The sequence below is a fragment of the Solanum pennellii genome, chromosome 6 (genome assembly GCF_001406875.1).
Source record: "Solanum pennellii chromosome 6, SPENNV200".
Lineage (NCBI taxonomy): Eukaryota > Viridiplantae > Streptophyta > Magnoliopsida > Solanales > Solanaceae > Solanum > Solanum pennellii.
The window spans coordinates 58,277,411-58,296,115 of NC_028642.1; the positions used below are offsets into that span (position 1 = coordinate 58,277,411).

The 18,705-nt window shown below is 34.3% G+C and overlaps 1 protein-coding gene across 1 annotated transcript; it reads left to right on the forward strand.

The window, feature by feature from the left end:
• The first annotated feature begins 13,943 nt into the window (after positions 1–13,943).
• On the forward strand, positions 13,944–17,937 carry LOC107022529 (factor of DNA methylation 4-like). Its single transcript, XM_027917976.1, has 6 exons — positions 13,944–15,108; positions 15,292–15,473; positions 15,785–15,853; positions 15,944–16,231; positions 17,277–17,480; positions 17,553–17,937. Exons 1-6 carry the CDS (start codon positions 13,944–13,946, stop codon positions 17,781–17,783), a joined length of 2,139 nt encoding a protein of 712 aa, XP_027773777.1. The 3' UTR covers positions 17,784–17,937.
• Positions 17,938–18,705: the final 768 nt, after the last annotated feature.

The window sequence follows — 18,705 nt, forward strand, 5'->3', positions numbered from 1 at the left end:
TATAACAATTATTTTTACTAATCAAACGTCACAATTTTTTCTTTGATGAGATATGAGTGACCATTATAAAATTGAGACTTTTATTTTCGAACTTTAAGATTTACAATATGATTACATAACTGATGAATATTTAAAAAGTGGAGGACGAAAATCAAAGACAATTAGAAACCCCCCAAAAAGACACATGTCTTTGGACTTAAATTAGGAAGCCCAAAGTTAGATCGAGGATATTTTAATATTTTGATTAAAATAATAAACCCTAGTATAAATAGGTTCTTAGGTCTTTCTTTCGGATACATTCATTTTGAACCTCTCTTGAACTGCGGCGAATAGATATTCATGTATGAACTTATATCTCTCTAAATATATCTCGCAATTGAATGTTAATCTAGTTAATTCCTTGATTTTCTTATATTAAAAATATTTTAACAAATCAAACGTCAAATTCGCTTTTGAGGAGATATGAGTGAACATTTTAAAACAGAGACTTTTTTCCGAACTTTAAGATTTACGATATAATTATATAATTGATGAATATTTAAAGCGTGGAGGAAAAAACTCAACACAATTCGAAGCCCCCCAAAAGACTCATATTTTTGTACTTAAATTAGGAAGCCCAAAGTTAGATCAAGGATAGTTTAATATTTTGATCAAACTAATAAACCCTAGTATAAATAGGTCCTTAGGTCATTCTTTTGGATACAATCATCTCGAACCTCTCTTGAACTACGTCGAGTAGGTATGCATGAACTTATATATCTCTTCGAATTATATCTCCAACCATCTGAATGTTAATCTAGTTATTTCCTCGATTCTCTTATATAAAAAACATTTTAACTAGTCAAACGTCAAATTTGTTTTTGATGAGATATGTGTGACCATTATAAAAAGAGACTTTTTTATAAATTTTTAGATTTACAATATGATTACATAAATGATGAATATTTAAATAGTGGAGGACAAAACTTAACACAATTAGAAGCCCCCAAAAAAGACTCATGTCTTTGGACTTAAATCAGGAAGCCCAAAGTTAGATCGAGGGTATTTTTATATCTTGATGAAAATAATAAACCCCAGTATAAATAGGTCCTTAGGTCTTTTTTTTAATACATTCATCTTGAACGTCTCTTGAACTGCGACGAGTAGTATTCATGTATGAACTTATATCTCTCTGAATTATATCTCGCATTTGAATGTTAATATAACTTATTTCTTTAATTCTCTTATGTAAAAAAAAAATTTAACTAATCAAATATTAAATTTATTTTTGATGAGATATGAGTGGCCATTGTAAAATGGAGACTTTTTTTCGAACTTTAAGATTTACAAGATGATTACACTAGTGATGAATATTTTAAGAGTGGAGGACAAAACACAAACAGAATTAGAAGCCCCCAAAGTTAGATAGAGGGTATTCTAATATTTTGATTAAAATAATAAACTCTGGTGTAAAATGCTCCTTGCGTCTTTCTTTTGGATGCATTTATCTTGAACATCTCTTGAACTACGACGAGTAGGTATTCATGAATGAACTTATACATCTCTAATATCTCACATTTGAATGTTAATCTAGTTAATTCCTTGATTTTCTTGTATAAATTTTTTTTTAAACTAATCAAACGTCAAATTCGGTTTTGATGAGATATGAGTGACCATTATAAAATTAAAGGCTTCGTTTTCGAACTTCAAGATTTACAATATACTTATATGAATGATGAATATTTAAAGAGTGGACAACAAAACTCAACAACATTAGAAGGCCCCAAAAAAGACTTATGTCTTTGGACTCAAATTAGGAAGCCCAAAGATAGATCGAGGGCATTTTAGTATTTTGATTAAAATGATAAACCCTAGTATAAATAGGTCCTTAGGCTTTTCTTTTGGATACATTCATCTCGAACCTCTCTTGTATTGCGGCTGCGAGTAGGTATTCATGTATAAACTTAGATCTCTCTCTAAATTATATCTCGCCTTTGAATGTTAATCTGGTTAATTGCTTGATTCTCTTTATTGTTTCCTTGTGTTAATTGATTGCATCTCAATTTTTTGATAAGCCCTTTCTTACTTTGTAACTTGGATTTGAGATTAAAGGAACATTTTCATATGTTTAGGTAAACAATTACTTAGATTTGTGTTTATCCCAACAATTCTCTTTAATCTTTGTGTATTTTTATTATTTGTATAGTTGTTCTTGGTGTTCATATGAGATTGATGATTCCATCTTCAATTTCATTGAATTCCCAATCCCCTTTCACATCACTTTTGTAATTGTTTAGTTGGTATAATCTAGAAACCATAGGGAATGTCACTTCATCAACAAAAAGAAAAGGGATGACATTTCATTTTTTCCATTTTATTTTCAAGGCAAATGCATTTCATATGTCATAAATTATGTAATTCTAAGAAAATGTTTTCCTTTATTAATTGGTTCTCTCCATGGTACATTGAAAACTTATTATCATTTCATTTTAATTCCTTTATATGTTGTTTTAGTCAAACAAATGTGGTCCAAATTAATGTTATATTAGAACTTAGAACTTAGAAATTCTACTATGCATTAATGATTTTTGATCCATATCTATCATTGTTCAATTGAATAATCATAACAATTAATTAGAAATCCTTATCATTTTAACTTATTTAAAAAAAAAAATTCACTTCATCGTTTGGGTTTCTAACAGCACTCTCAATATTTAACTTTATTTCTTTAATTTATAATCCTCTAGATTAAAATTGATATGATTTTGCAGATGGCTTGGATGAAAATTTATCAGTAAATCGGCTCCACAAATGGATTTGAAGCAGGAGCAAATAATTTACTTTTATTTCTTTTGAAGTAAGTAACACTTTTTAGGCTTTCTTTTCATTAGTTAGTTCTGCATCGTTAACAATTTCAATTTAAAGTCAGGTTTTGATTTATTTGATTGAGGCTATATTTATTTATTCATACTCAATTTGATACGCGAACAAAGGAATTTTGTTATTTGTAAAGGTAGTTCTACAAATTAGTTCGTACAAACAACTACTCTGTAGGTTTTTAGGGTTTCATTTCTTTTTGGTCATAACACGATGGTCAATCAACTCTTCCTTTTCTCTTCTTGTCTTTCTCTTGCAAAGTCAAAGAGATAATTTCTTTTGTTTAAAATATTTCAATATAAACTTGATAGCACAAACGCAACGATAAAGGCAAGAATTTAATAATTATGCTAAGATAAATGGGGTAGGATGCGAAAAAATTAATGTTAATCTGCTATGCTTTAGCTAAGCTTAGTGTCATATTCCGCCACAAATCCAGTCAAATTTTGTATCTGGAGAGGCGTACAGGACTCCAGAACGGTGACATTAGTCTCTCTTATTTAGCATTTCTTTCTACTAAGGCCATGCTCCATCAAACACTTCTTTGATTTCTTTTTCTTTTTCTTTTATAATATTTAACTTTACTTTTGATTTTTTTGTTTGTTTCGAATCAATGCCCCTTTAATCAGTAGACTTATTTAGGGTAAGCTAAAAAATTCTTTTTTTTTAAATGAACTTAAATTTTTTTAGCATAACCTTATCAAAATTATGGATTAGGCCAAACTAATTTTACAAGCTTAGCCCATATTAATGATTCGTGTTTTGTGTAAATATGCTAGTTACCATAAAATAGTAATCTTGACATATACATATTTTGATCACAATGTAAAACTAGGCAAGTATATATGTTACAAAGGTTCAAATATATATTATTTTTAACATGATATATATAATGTAATTTTTTAACAAAAAGAATTTAAACTATTTTTTGCGATTTCACTCCTTATAACTAGCTCCTCACTGCTTGGTAGTGCCCTTGCATGAAACTTTAACTGCTATCTTTTTGAAGATGACAAATAATATGTCTAGTACTAGTTTTTTTAAAAAAAAATTATAAATAAACAAAAACAAAAACTTTTAAAAATTCACAACTTAACTACTTTTAACTCAACTTGATCATTTATTTCAAACTTAAAAGATGTTTGAGAGCTCAACTACATAGTACCCAACAAGCTTTTAATTTTGACGAAATTCATTGACATACATTTCAAAGTGACATGATTTTTTACATAGACAACTCAAACAAGTCTTATACATTTTAAACATTCATAAATTTTTATTGTATCATTTTGACATTTTTTATATATTTTCAAAATCAAATTAAGTGTGTATTGCAAAACGTCTCCCACCTAAAAATGTCAATAAATTCGTGTGTCACATGTCACATGTGAAACTCAGTTAATAAATCAATACTTCTCTCTTAAAATATATTTAAAAATGCATGAAAAGTATTATAAATTGCCGGACTTTTCATATAAATATTATTAATAAAATATTTTTAAAATATTAATCAAAGATTGACTCTCAAAACCCAATATGTGACAAATATTACTCTAGCCATTTTAATAAATAAATAAATAAATAAAGTAGTTTTATTACTTCTTTACATACTATATAATAGTAATCAAGTTTTATTAATAAGACTAATTTAGTACTCTAAATATAAATTAATAGCTTTCCAAAAGGATATGGCGTGTCAATCCAGACAAGTAATATGAAGAGGAGGGAACAATATATTTAATATATTTATGATTTTTTAGAAAATTCATTTATTATTTTGGAAGATTTTTTTAAAAAAAGAATAATATAAACATGATCCTTAATTTAGCTTTAGCGGACTATTATGTCCTCCAATTTTGAATATGCACAAGTAGATACTTAAAAACTTGTATAAAACTGAATAAGTAGACGGACATGACATAATAACGTAGGAAGTCATATAGACACAAAATTGTCATGTAGGACGAATGTGTCTATCTGTTCAATTTTATACAAGTTCAAGTGTCTAATTATACATATCCAAAGTGAAAGATCATAATTATCAACTTGACGTCAAGTTTTGATTCATATCTATATATTATGTAACGGGGTAAATGGACCGTAAAAATGGCTTCTGAGTGAAACGGGAAACTAGAATCTTTACTTAATCTGCTTTTCTCTGTTTTTTTTTGCGCAGTACTACTTAAAAACTTGCTAGAAGTTTAAGGGATTCCTGTTTTGAAGATTCGGAGTTTGTGATTTCAGGTACATTAACTTTTTTTTTGTTTTGCTTTTGAAAATGTGATGATCTCCGGTATCAAGTGTGTTGGAATTCTACCCTCCTGAATTCTTCAAAGGAACACGTACTAACTACTAGTTTGTGTTTGCTTGAAAAACTTAACAGTAATTAATTTAAACAGCACTTTGTATTATTTGTAAATTTCAAGTAATACAAAGATTACAACTCTTTAGCTCTTAAGGAATTATAAACTCTAATTCCTTCTACTCAAAACAAAAAACTACTCCCTAGTTTTCTATCTTTTCAACACTTTTCAAGTTCTATAACTTGTCAAGCAAACCTACTAACTAGATTGTAAACAAGACTCTTGAATACAATCTTACAACTTTAACACTCAACTCACAACACTCAAAAGAATTTAACAAAACTCTCTCAACCCTCTTGATCGTGTTTTGAAGTTCTCTCTTTGTAAGTGCGCAAATTTTTCTGATCAAAATAGCTCTCTATTTATAAACCAGAAATTCAGCCAATCCTTGTTCAAATCAACTTGTATTTGTCTTTTACAAATCCTTGTTGACTTCTACTAACTCTTTTACTCAAAACCTTGTTGCACTCAAATTTGTTTTTAGTAGTTTTCCTTAACCAAGTAAACTACTCTAAACAAAACGTACATATAAGTTACCATCTATAATTCAACACTACTCGTACGCGCCACTCGCACACCAGCTTCATTATTTCACTGGAACATGTTGCGTTACCTGTTCAATACAATTTTGCCATTTTCAAAATCTCAAGATTAACAAATTCCCCCTTTTTGACTATGGCAAATAATCAGCTTGCATTTGAATAGGTACACAATACATCAATCAACATATAGAACACTTTAATATCATCTGCACATCTGCAGGCTGCTTCCCCCTTTTGCCATTAGCCAAAAATTGAAAACCAAAGTACATATGCATACTAAAATAGAGCATCAGACAAAGTCATTAGTGACATCAAGAGTTAGACATCAACCCAAAATACATACAAAAATAGTAATGTCTACTTCAGTCTTTAACTAGTCAAAAAAAATTTATAAGACAATGCATATATGAGGATTTATTAAACAGAGGGTGCCATAGAGGTGGAAAAGTTTGAGGATCCCTTGGTTAGCAATCCCATGATACTTTGTAGATGCCCAGAATTCACTTCTCTTTCTTGATGTAACGCAGCCTGAGTTTGAGTGAGTTCTTCCTTAATCCTGCAATTCTCAGCAATCAATTCCTCACGTTCCAATTTATGAGCAATCTGAATCTGTTCCATTTCTACTGAGTGAGCCTTTTTTAATGCTTCCATCTCCTCTTCTACAGCAGTAAGAGAAGCCCTTAACCGTTGAGTTTTCACATCAACCCTTTTAGGCGTACCAGGCATGTTCATGTAATCCACCTTCCCCATGACATCAGAAATGGTTTGAATTTGCCACTTCTTTACAGGCACACCAAAATGTTCAAATACTTGTCCCAACCAAAATCCATAAGCCAAACCCCTTTTCTTTTTATCAAGCTTGGACAAACTATATATGTGACTCATTATTAGGATCGGCAAGTTTATTTGAGTCCTAGACAATAGTAAGTCCATAAGAGTAAGATCCAAGTAACCTGCTTCAGTCCTTTTTTGCTTTCTTGGCAGAAGAATTTTATGAACTACATTAGACAACAACTGATGTAAAGGTAACATACATCCCTTGTCAACACTAGAATATTCAGATAGAGTAGGATCATTTGAGAATCGCCTACATATGTCAAGTTGAGAGGTGTTACCCTCTAAAGGAGGCCAATCCTTCTTGACATAGTGACCCCATCCCCTATTAGGTATCCTTAGTATTGAAGACAGAGTCTCAGCAGTAAGTGTAAAAGAAATACCACAGACTGTACTAGTAATTGACGACGCAGTTCCTGTTGCATTGATATAAAATTCTCTGGTTTCTACTCTACCCATTTTACGCCTAAAGGATCTTTGGAGCATCAGTTCTGTCCATCCTTGATCTTGTAAAATAATTACTAACTCATCCATCTCACCACCCCCAAAACAAGAAATTACTCTCCCCCTAATCACACTCCTCTTCTTAAAGGCTAAGACTCTCGCAGAGTAACCACTATCATCTGAATCATGAGATTTTGATTTGGATGAAATTTTTTGCTTTTTCTGACTATTCACTGTATCTGTTACAAAGGTTAAGGATGATGGAGACTTACATTTTCTTGTGCGAATTTTCTTAGCCGACTGAGCCAAAATCTCTGCATCCCTAGTACGTTGTACAGATCTAGTTACTCGTACTGGGACCTTTGCTGGTAGGAAAGAGGTAGAATCTTCTTGAATTTTCGGGAGAGACGTAGCAAGAGGCTTACAAGAAGACGAACTTCGTTTGGAACAAGTTCGGATTTGGGAAAGCATTTCAAATAAGGTGACATTTTCATCATCCGAACAGTTTTCCCGGTTCTGTGACAAAGACATGTGTTCCCCCTCACTTAGTGCACTCATATTTCCTTTCTCCAACCCTTGACCTCTCTCTTCCCCCTGAACTGATGCATCTTCCATAAGAGAACATCGGGTTATGCCGTTCAAATCAATGTAGAGAACAGCGGGTAAGGCATGTAGGCTTTCTTGAGTATCAAAGGGAATTATTGCTAGTGAGAGATTTGAGGAAAAAGCAATTTTTCTCAACAAACAAAGTGTAGCTTTGTGGATTGTAAAAGTTTGAGAGAAAATGGGAACAATCGGAGAAGAAGGAGAGATAGGAATGACTGTTGAGAGAAAATTATAGGGAAGTGTAAGGGTTTTTCTGAGAATTGGAACAGGTATGATTTGAAAGGTTTTGTGCAGATTTTGATTTGGCGGTTTTAATTTATGATGATTTTTTTTTCAAATTAATTAAGGAACGGAACCCAATGCATTGGTCTTATAATTTTAGTCTATCTTAGTTAAGGAGAGTAGACATACCTTTAAGCATGCAAAGTTGATTTTGAGAGTCCAATTCCTTCAGCTTCTATTTGCTTAGTTTATCTTCATCATTCCTAGCTCCAGCTTGTTCCTTTCAAAGTGTTCCCTTGCTAATGCCTTTGTAAAAATGTCCGCGATTTGTTCTTCCGTAGTACAAAAGTTCATAGAGATTAAACCTTTTTCCACATTGTCTCTAAGAAAGTGATGACGAATGTCAATGTGTTTAGTTCTCTTATGTTGTACCGGATTTTTTGCAATGTTGATTGCACTAGTATTATCGCAGAAAATTGGAACCTGTTCAATTTTGAGACCGAAATCACTAAGTTGTTGCTTAATCCACAGAAGTTGGGCGCAACATGACGCAGCTGCTACGTACTCAGCCTCAGCAGTGGATAGTGCAACTGAGTTTTGTTTCTTTGATCCCCATGAGATGAGACACGATCCTAGAAAGTGAGCCATTCCTGTAGTGCTTTTTCTATCACCCAAGTATCCAGCATAGTCAGCATCCGCATACCCAACTAAATCAAAGTTGCTTCCTTTTGGGTACCATAGTCCTAAATCAGAGGTTCCTTTTAGATATCTGAGAATTCTCTTGACTGCTTGAATATGTGATTCTTTAGGATTAGTTTGAAAGCGAGCACATAATCCTACACTAAACACAATGTCAGGTCGACTAGCAGTAAGATACAAAAGGGAGCCAATCATGCCTCTATACAATTTTTGTTCAACAGCAGAACCTGTTCCTTCAAGGTCCAACTTGGTGGCAGGAGCTATTGGAGTATCAATTGGTTTAGCATCATCCATTTTGAACCTCTTAAGCAATTCTTTGACATATTTTTGTTGATGAATCCATGTACCTCCAGGTGTTTGTTTTATTTGAAGCCCAAGAAAGTAGTTTAATTCACCCATCATACTCATTTCAAACTCATTGCTCATAAGATTTGCAAATTCTTTTGTGAGACTCTTATTTGTAGCTCCAAATATGATATCGTCAACATAGATTTGCACGATCAGGAGACCCTTTTCTTTATTCTTGAAGAAGAGTGTATTGTCAATTTTACCTCTTGAATATCCATGACTTAAAAGGAATTTTGACAATCTATCATACCATGCCCTTGGAGCTTGTTTTAACCCGTAGAGAGCTTTGTCAAGCTTATAGACATGGTCAGGGAAGTCATTATTCTCGAAGCCAGGGTTTTTTTTAACAAAAACCTCTTCTTGTAATAGCCCATTCAAAAAAGCACTTTTGACATCCATCTGATACAATGTGAACTCCATGTGAGATGCGAAAGCTATAAGCAATCTGATTGCTTCTATTCTTGCCACGGGTGCAAAAGTTTCATCATAATTTATCCCCTCTTCTTGATTATATCCTTGAACAACCAACCTAGCTTTGTTTCTGATTATGATACCATGTTCATCTAACTTGTTCCTAAACACCCATTTAGTTCCAATTATAGTTCGGTTTGAGGGCTTAGGTACTAGATGCCATACTTTACTCCTTTCAAATTGATGTAATTCTTCTTCCATGGCTATAATCCAATCTGCATCTTGAAGGGCTTCACTTATTTTCTTTGGTTCTACCATGGATAGGAATGCACTATGCGCGTAGTGATTCTTCATTCCTGATCGGGTGGTAATTCCTGAAGAATGATCAGTGAGCAGGTTTTCCAATGGGTGTGATCCTTGGTATTTGTACTCTTTTAGGGTAGGAGTTGATCTTTCCTTCTCTTGCTCTTCATTAACATCTGGTTGATTTTCATCTGTATCAACTCCTTCATCAGAATTCACTTGAGTTTCAGTTTCTTCTCTGTTTGGTGTGTCAGAGGAACCGGTTTCTTGGACCTGTTCCTATTCAGAGACAGTATGTTCTTCAGCTGAAGTGTTACTGACCAACACATCTTCATTAGACATAGTGTTGCTTTCATTGAAAATAACATGGACACTCTCTTCTACACACATGGTTCTTTTGTTGAGTACCCTATAAGCTTTACTATGTGTAGAATATCCAAGAAAGATTCCGTTGTCACTCCTAGCATCAAATTTTCCAAGAAGATTTTTTCCATTGTTATGAATAAAGCACTTGCATCCAAATACTCTAAGATGAGAGATGTTGGGCTTTCTGCCTTTTAATAATTCATATGGAGTTTTTTCTAACAAGGGTCTGGTCATGCAACGATTTATGGTGTAGCAAGCAGTGTTTATTGCTTCTGCCCAGAATTGGTTTGCAATTTTGCTTGCGATCATCATAGTTCTAGCCATTTCTTGAAGAGTTCTGTTCTTTCTCTCTACCACACCGTTTTGCTGAGGGGTTCTGGGGGCAGAGAAGTTATGATCAACCCCATGATAGTCACAATATTGGGCAAACTTTGAATTTTCAAATTCAGTTCCATGATCTGATCTGATTGCCTTTAATTGTTTCCCATATTTTCTTTGATTTTTTCTCATCAGTGAACAAAAAGCCTCAAAGGCATCATCTTTTGCTGCAAGGAATAGTGTCCAGGTGTACCTAGTGTAATCATCCACTAAGACAAACACATATCTTTTTCCCCCTCTACTTTGAACCCTCATTGGTCCACATAAATCCATGTGAATTAGTTCTAAGGAACAAGTTGAGCTTACCATCTGTTTGGACTTAAATGATGATTTTATTTGTTTCCCTAGAGTACATGCTTCACAAACCTTATCCTCCTTGAATTTATTTCTAGGCAGTCCTATAACTAAATCCTTGGTGATAAGTTTGTTTAATTGAACTTGGCTAGCATGACCCAACCGTTTATGCCACAACAAGGGATCTTTTTCCAACACGCTTAAACACACTAGATTTTTGTCAGAGATAGTTGAGGTATCTACAGTGTAGACATGTTTATCTCTTTTTTCCGTTAACACTAATTTTTGTGTGTTTAGATTGATTACTTCAACACCAATGGATTGAAAGATTACCTTGTTACCTTTATCACACAATTGAGATATGCTAAGTGAATTGTGTCTAAGTCCTTCCACATAGTATACTTTATCAATTGAATGTTCATCAGATCTTCCAATCTTTCCACAACCTTTGATTTGACCCTTTTTTCCACCACCAAAAGCTACCATACCTCCTTTTTCTTCTTCTAGTGAGAGAAACAATGTCTTATTCCCTGTCATGTGTCTTGAGCAAGAACTGTCCATGTACCACTGCTGCTTGCTTTCTCCACTTCTTCCTGAAAAATTAGAGGTTTGATTTAGGAACCCAGATTAGCTTGGGTTCTTTGTTTTGATCAAAAGGGTAAATAAGATTTCTATGAGTCCATTTGGGCAGACTGTTTTTTCTAGGAATGTACCTGTTCCTCTGAACAGTTTTATAGGTCCTTTTTGGGTTATTTTCTTCAGTGGCAGTTTTGTATTTAGAACAATATTGTTTAGAATGACTTGAGCTCCCACACACAATACAAAACGTAGGATTTCCATTTACGGGCTGTTCATATCCTATTCCGGTTTTCATGTTCCTATTGTTGTTTCCTAAATGGTTTACTATCATGGAGGATCTTGTCCATTTATTTGCTCTTTCCAGATCACTTCTCATTCTAGTCAATTCAAGATTTATTCTCTTACTGTTTTCCTTTTCTAGTCTTAAGTTTTTTTTGAGTTTGTCAACCTCAAGTTTTTGGTCAGGCAGTTCACCCTCCTTTTCTTTGCCAAGAACTCTTAATTTTGAATTCTTAGTTCTGAGTTCCAGATTTTGGGATTCAAGTTGCTTGATTTTTTCTTGAAGGTCGAGTTTGTTTTTATTGAGATCAATATGCTCAAACTTTAAGCTAGATAGGGAAGCAAGTAGTTGGCTTTTGGTGTTAACAAGATCTTGAATTGTGTCTATGGATGCAAGCAGTAGGAGTGAGAGCTTTTTCTTGGAGAATTTTACTAGTTTATCTTTCAGGTTGAGAAAGTTTACCTCAGATTCTTCAGAGTCTGATTTCGGTTCAGCGTCTGATTCTTCCATCGCCATCAAGACAAGATCTTCAGCATCTTCATACATGTCCGAGGAACCTGTTCCCCAGGCTGCATACATTGCTTGTTCCTTTTCTTTGTTTTTCTTTTTGTTAAGTAGTTCCTTCCTTTCTTTTTCAGCTTTTTCATTTTTTCCATTCTAATTCCCACATTGGGTAATCCTTTATCTGATGATCTGTCTTACCAAACTTAAAACAACCTCCGTTTTGTGATCGTTCAAGATTTTTTTCTTTCAAGGGTGGTGATTTCTTGGTAGAGTTTAATCCCCTTTTAAAGAGTTTCTTGAAGTTCCTACTTATCAGAGCCAGATCATCGTCACCTATGTCAGATTCATCACTTTCAGTTGCTTTAAGACCAAGAAATTTTTCTTTATTCCCTTCACCTCTTTTGTCAACATTCATCTCATAGGTCTTGAGATTCCCAACTAATTCATCTAAAGACATATTAGTTAGGTCCTTAGCTTCTCTAATGGCAGTGACTTTTATTTCCCAAGACCTAGGCAAAATCCTAAGTACTTTGTCAACCTGTTCCTCAGTGGTATATACTTTGCCTAATGAGATTAGTTCGTTTACCACAGTGGTGAATCTGGTGATCATATCTTGAAGAGATTCTCCGGATTTCATCTTAAAGGCTTCATATTCTGAACACAAACTAGCAATCCTGAATTTTCGGACTTGAGTTGTACCTTCATGAGCGTTTTGTAAGGTATCCCATATTTGTTTAGCAGAGGTACAACTGGAGATACGGTTAAATTCATCAGGTCCTAGTCCACATACAAGAATGCACTTAGCTTTTGCATTCTTTCCTAGCATCTTATAATCTGCTTCATTATATGTATCTGCGGGTTTAGGTACTTTATTTCCTTCACTATCAGTAATGGTAGGAATTAGTGGTCCCTTAGTAATTCTTACCCATAATTCGTAGTCTTCAGCTTGAATGAAGTCTTCCATCCTTGCCTTCCACCACGAGTAGTATTGTCCGTTAAATAGTGGAGGTCTGTTGATGTGTTGCCCCTTACCGTGTCCGAGTGGAGGTGCAGAACTCATGTTGATCTTATCTTGAGTTGTTAGACTCTCTAAAGATAACCTTGCTCTGATACCACTTGTTGGAATTCTACCCTCCTGAATTCTTCAAAGGAACACGTACTAACTACTAGTTTGTGTTTGCTTGAAAAACTTAACAGTAATTAATTTGAACAGCACTTTGTATTATTTGTAAATTTCAAGTAATACAAAGATTACAACTCTTTAGCTCTTAAGGAATTATAAACTCTAATTCCTTCTACTCAAGACAAAAAACTACTCCCTAGTTTTCTATCTTTTCAACGCTTTTCAAGTTCTATAACCTACTAACTAGATTGTAAACAAGACTCTTGAATACAATCTTACAACTTTAACACTCAACTCGCAGCACTCAAAAGAATTTAACAAAACTCTCTCAACCCTCTTGATCGAATTTTGAAGTTCTCTCTTTGTAAGTGCGCAAATTTTTCTGATCAAAATAGCTCTCTATTTATAAACCAGAAATTCAGCAAATCCTTGTTCAAATCAACTTGTATTTGTCTTCTACAAATACTTGTTGACTTCTACTAACTCTTTTACTCAAAACCTTATTGCACTCAAATTTGTTTTTAGTAGTTTTCCTTAACCAAGTAAACTACTCTAAACAAAACGTACATATAAGTTACCATCTATAATTCAACACTACTCGTACGCCGCCACTCGCACACCAGCTGCATTATTTCACTGGAACATGTTGCGTTACCTGTTCAATACAATTTTGCCATTTTCAAAATCTCAAGATTAACAAAGTGTATATGTTTCTATTTAGTTCTAGTTTAGTTTGGTTATCTACAAAACACAAACTGTTATTTAGCTTTTAATCTTATTACAGGTTGAAGATGTCTCATAGAAGATCAGGGGAAAGTGGCAGCACTAATTCAGAGTTTGAAGAGCTGCAGTATAATACCTACAAAGATTTAAGAGATGAAAACGTCAAAATTAGTCGTTCTGGGAAGTATTTCAAATGTCCATACTGTCAGGATTCAAGTAGAGAGTATGATTCACAAGAGCTTCTACGGCATTCTTCCCACATTGGTATAGATTCAAGAAGTGCTAGTTTTAGAGACAAGGCTAGACATCTGGGATTGTTCAAGTACATAGATAGGTACATACATGTAGACAAGAACACGTCTGAATCAAGTCAGACGAGATGTTTTGAGCTATCAGGGGAAGGTTCTCAATATGCCAAGAGTAATCCAGTAGAGCCATCTCAGGTCACTGAGAAGTCTGAAGGTGGAGGATATTTTTATCCGCCTGCTGCTAGGACCATTGAAGCAGTGGATAGACCTGTTGATGGTGCTGAAGAGCCCCTGAGAAGGGAAAAACAAGATGCGGAGAACAGAGTGGTACTCGAACCTCCTCCCAAAAGTACTAAAGATGGTCTGCAACCCCAACCTCTCCTAGCATCTAGTAAGCCTGCAGGTATCAGCAAGACCAAGGATGATCTAATAGTTTTTCCTTGGATGGGGATAGTAGCCAATATTCCTGTTGAATATAAGGAAGGGCAGCGTGTAGGTAGAAGTGGAACAAATCTAAAAAAGCTATGGATTGAGAAAGGGTTTAATCCACTGAAGGTTCATCCTTTGTGGAACTACAAGGGTCATACTGGATATGCCATTGTGGAATTTCAAGGGGATTGGTCGGGATTCATGAATGCTATAGCATTCGAAAGAGCATTCGAATTAGATGGACATGGGAAAAGAGATTGGAATTCAGTAAGACGTCCAGATAGTAATTTGTATGCTTGGATTGCACGTGGTGAAGACTACAACGCTGGGTCTTCCGTTGGTACTTATCTCCGTAAACATGGAGATCTTAAGTCAGTTTCTGGAATACAGGAAGAGAATAAGAGGAAAGATTCAAGGCTACTATGGACCTTGACCAACGAGTTAGAGATGAAGAACAAGGAGTGTGAAGAGATGGAGAAGAAAATAAGCAGAGCAGAAGTTTTTATGGATAATGTGATGAGTCAAAAGGAGGAGATGGTCAAAAACTACAATGAAGGTGTGTTTTCCTTTTGCCTCTTTGCTGTAAACTAGTTACATAGTATATGTATCTCTATCTTATTGCTTCACTTTTAACATAATGCTAAAAGATACATCTGGCAAAATTTGTAACTTGTATCATGAAGTTGTGCTCATTCTTTTGCTGTGTTCCTCCTCTAATGTTGTATGATCTGTTTACCAGAGATGGAGATGATGCGGCATAAAGCGTTCCATCAGCTCGATGATGTTATACGTGAGCATGAGAAAAGCAAAATGCAACTTGAAGCTCAAAAACAACAATTGATGCAACAAGAACTGGAATTGAGAAAACGTGAAGCACTGAATGAGAGTGAGAAGAGAAAGCTTCAGCTCCAGAAAGAGATGGTAAAAAAGAGGCATACAGAAAATTACTTTATTTTTTTTTGCAGGTGATGCTTCAACAAAGGGAAAGTAGAGATGATACTCTTTGGGTCTCTAAGATACTGCAGTTGTTCCTTTTAAAGATGTTTAGCATAATTTTTATCTGATTTAAAGGAATTTGAATTATTCGAGCATATCCAGTGTGGTTAACACCGCCTTTCTGCTAACACTTTGCTTGCCTGATAATATGGTTACAGGAATTAATTCGAATACCAGGTCCGTAGATGTCTTCTGATGCTTTAGCCTGATAGCCATTTGAAATTCTTTAACTGCAGAATGAAAGGGCAATATTGGAGCAGAGAAATGCAGATGAGAAAATGCTGCAATTGGCTGAAGATCATAAGGTGTGTTGTGCTATTTTGGCTTAATACAGCCTCTTTGAATACAGAATACTCCATAAGTTTTAGCAATTGACTTTGAGCTTATCCTTGCAGAGAGTAAAGGAACAACTTCATAAAAGAATAATTGAACTGGAAGCGAACCTTGATCAGAAGCAAGCACTACAGTTGCAGATTGAGCGCTTAAGAGGTTCAATGGAAGTGATGCGACTCATGAATGAGGAAGGCGACGTCGAAGCTAAGAAGAAACTGCAGTCAATTCAAGAAGAAATCAAGGAGAGTGAAGAAGAACTTGATAGCTTGGAAACACTGAATCAAGCTCTAATTATAAAGGAAAGACTTACAAATGATGAGGTGCAGGAAGCCCGTAAAGAATTAATCCATGTGAGTATTTTACCTTTTTAATTCATCTTCATAAATATTTGTTTATAATGAAGCAATGTGATTTTACTCTACGAAAATTGGAGGTAAACATATATGCTTTAGAAAGGTTTTGGTTACTTTATTCTTGTTCACCAGCACGAGCAGCGAATCCTTCTATTTGTTAAGGAGTGAGTACACCATAGATCTGCCTTTTTAGGAAGTCGAGCAGACGCTTTTCATTCTTCACGCATTTGCTTCAATGATAATTTCCCATTAATTAGTTTGTATTGGGATTCAATCTAGAACTACATCTTCACAATCAATAAAATGCTCAGCAGTGTTAAAAAGAAGAAAAAAGAATAGTGCCAGCACATATTGGTATTTGCTAGCAAGATCCAGTGCCTAGATGAATTCTTTTAGCTGCCGTTCCACTGCTTGAAACAGTATGCCCACCTACATTATGTGCCTTTGTCATTGACAAGTTTGTATCTGCTAAAAGTGTAAAATTCTCTCAATAAAATTCTGGAGATATGCATTACAGAGGAACCTTCTGGAGATGGTAAATCTAACTTGGTAGTTTATTTTACTCCTAGAATTGTTTTTCCCCTCCATGTATGCCCTTGCTTTAATCAATGTAATTTTCTACATTCATGAATCACGATCATAAACATTATTTTTTTGGTCATTTGAATTATCATACTTGTTTGGTTTATCATACTTCTTCCTCTTTAATGTTTATTTCCAGAGATTCTCATTCATGATCAGCCAAAGCTTGCTAATAAAGCTCATGCATTAAATTGGCATCTGAAAACGTTTGCAGTAGTAGCTGCAAGCTGTATATTTTTAAATGTACGTTGCTTTTATATCTAGAATAAAGGAATAGAATTACAGACCTACAAATCAGCCTCCATGATTCTAAAGTTTATAAAAGTATTTGTGTAACATGAAAAGATGATTTCAGTCTCAACCTGCCAACCAGTACTGTATGAACAGCAATTTTATGTGCAATCTTCATTTCTTTCCCTTTGCTCTAGTTAATTAGTGCTTTCAATTTTTTTTCACGCAGGGTTTAAGGGAGAGCCGTGCTTTTATCGGTGTCAAGAGAATGGGGGAACTTGATGGGAAGCCATTCCATGCTGCTGCCAAAAGAAAATTTAATCCTAAAGAAGCAGCAGAGAAAGCAGTGGAGATATGTTCGTTGTGGGAGGATTACCTGAGGGATCCAAACTGGCATCCTTATAAGATTATCCAAAAGGGTCATACTGCTGAGGTATGTACACTTTTTAACTATTATTACATATATTCTTTGTTTTTGTTTTTTGAAATATCTACTTGTGCTTAGGAAATAATTGATGATGATGATGAGAAATTGAAAGAACTAAAGGCCGAATATGGTGATGAAGTTTATCAATCTGTTGTAACTGCGTTAAACGAGTTGAATGAGCATAACCCCAGTGGCAGGTACCCAGTACCTGCGTTGTGGCATTACAAGGAAAAAAGAACTGTGTCATTGAATGAAGGAGTTAAACACATAATGAAGCAGTGGAAGGCCCATAAGAAGAAATTAAGATAAAGCATTTGACTAAAGTTTGAGGGGAAAGAAGTAGGAGAGTTGATTGTCCTAGTATTAATCCTAGTAGGCAAGCTGAACTATTAATAGGAGTTCAGATTCTGCAAAAACTTCATTAGTTTTGCTCTAAATTTCAGACGAGACAGTTTGTTCTTTATCTGCTGCTTTCTTTTGTCATTAGATAGATTGGAGCTTCAAGAATTCTTGACTATTGCATGGGAACAGGTTCATCTTCGAAGTATTTTTCCTTTTCAATATTTTTATGTGAATTTTGAGCACAAACAGGCAACAGGTAGAAATAAGCATTTGATAGGACAGAGAGCTATTTTACAGAGGAATACTCTGTAATTTCACAGCACACTGCTGTCATTCTCTTCATCATCAAAGCCTGTCCATTGGTTTTTCAGGAATATTGCCTGATTCATCTTTTTCTCACTCATTTATACTGTGATTCTTTGTTTCTTTTTATTGGCTAAGTATTTGTGTAGATTGAGTAAATGATTTTATTGGTTATATTGATCTCACTTCTCTTCGTTATTGTGTTTCCTACAGGAGACAATCTTTCTACTTTCACGAGGTAGGGGTAACGTTACCTACACACCACTCTCTTTAGATCATAGTTGTTGGATAGCTAGAAGAAGATAAAGAAGGAACTCTTTTTGATAGGCGAAATACGCCATATTTAACTAAAACTATTGTAGTATTTATTAATTTTGTTTTTCCCTCCCCCAAGTAGAACTTGCACGTCGCTGCCAACATTCTCTAATGACTTATATTATCTACAATATTATCTTTTTTTAATCAAATATATATTACATAGTTTTTTAGTTACATAAAAATTCACTCATTTAAATAGAAGTAAATTTTAAAAAAGACAATTAGTATTATTCTGATTATGTGAGTCATTAAAATGAAATTGTAAAAA

Excerpts from the sequence above, each read along its gene's own strand:
- LOC107022529 (XM_027917976.1), top strand. The coding sequence starts at position 13,944 with ATGTCTCATAGAAGATCAGGGGAAAGTGGCAGCACTAATTCAGAGTTT. Across the intron at positions 15,109-15,291 it reads GGTCAAAAACTACAATGAAG|AGATGGAGATGATGCGGCAT; the intron begins GTGTGTTTTCCT and ends TCTGTTTACCAG. Across the intron at positions 15,854-15,943 it reads AATTGGCTGAAGATCATAAG|AGAGTAAAGGAACAACTTCA; the intron begins GTGTGTTGTGCT and ends TTATCCTTGCAG.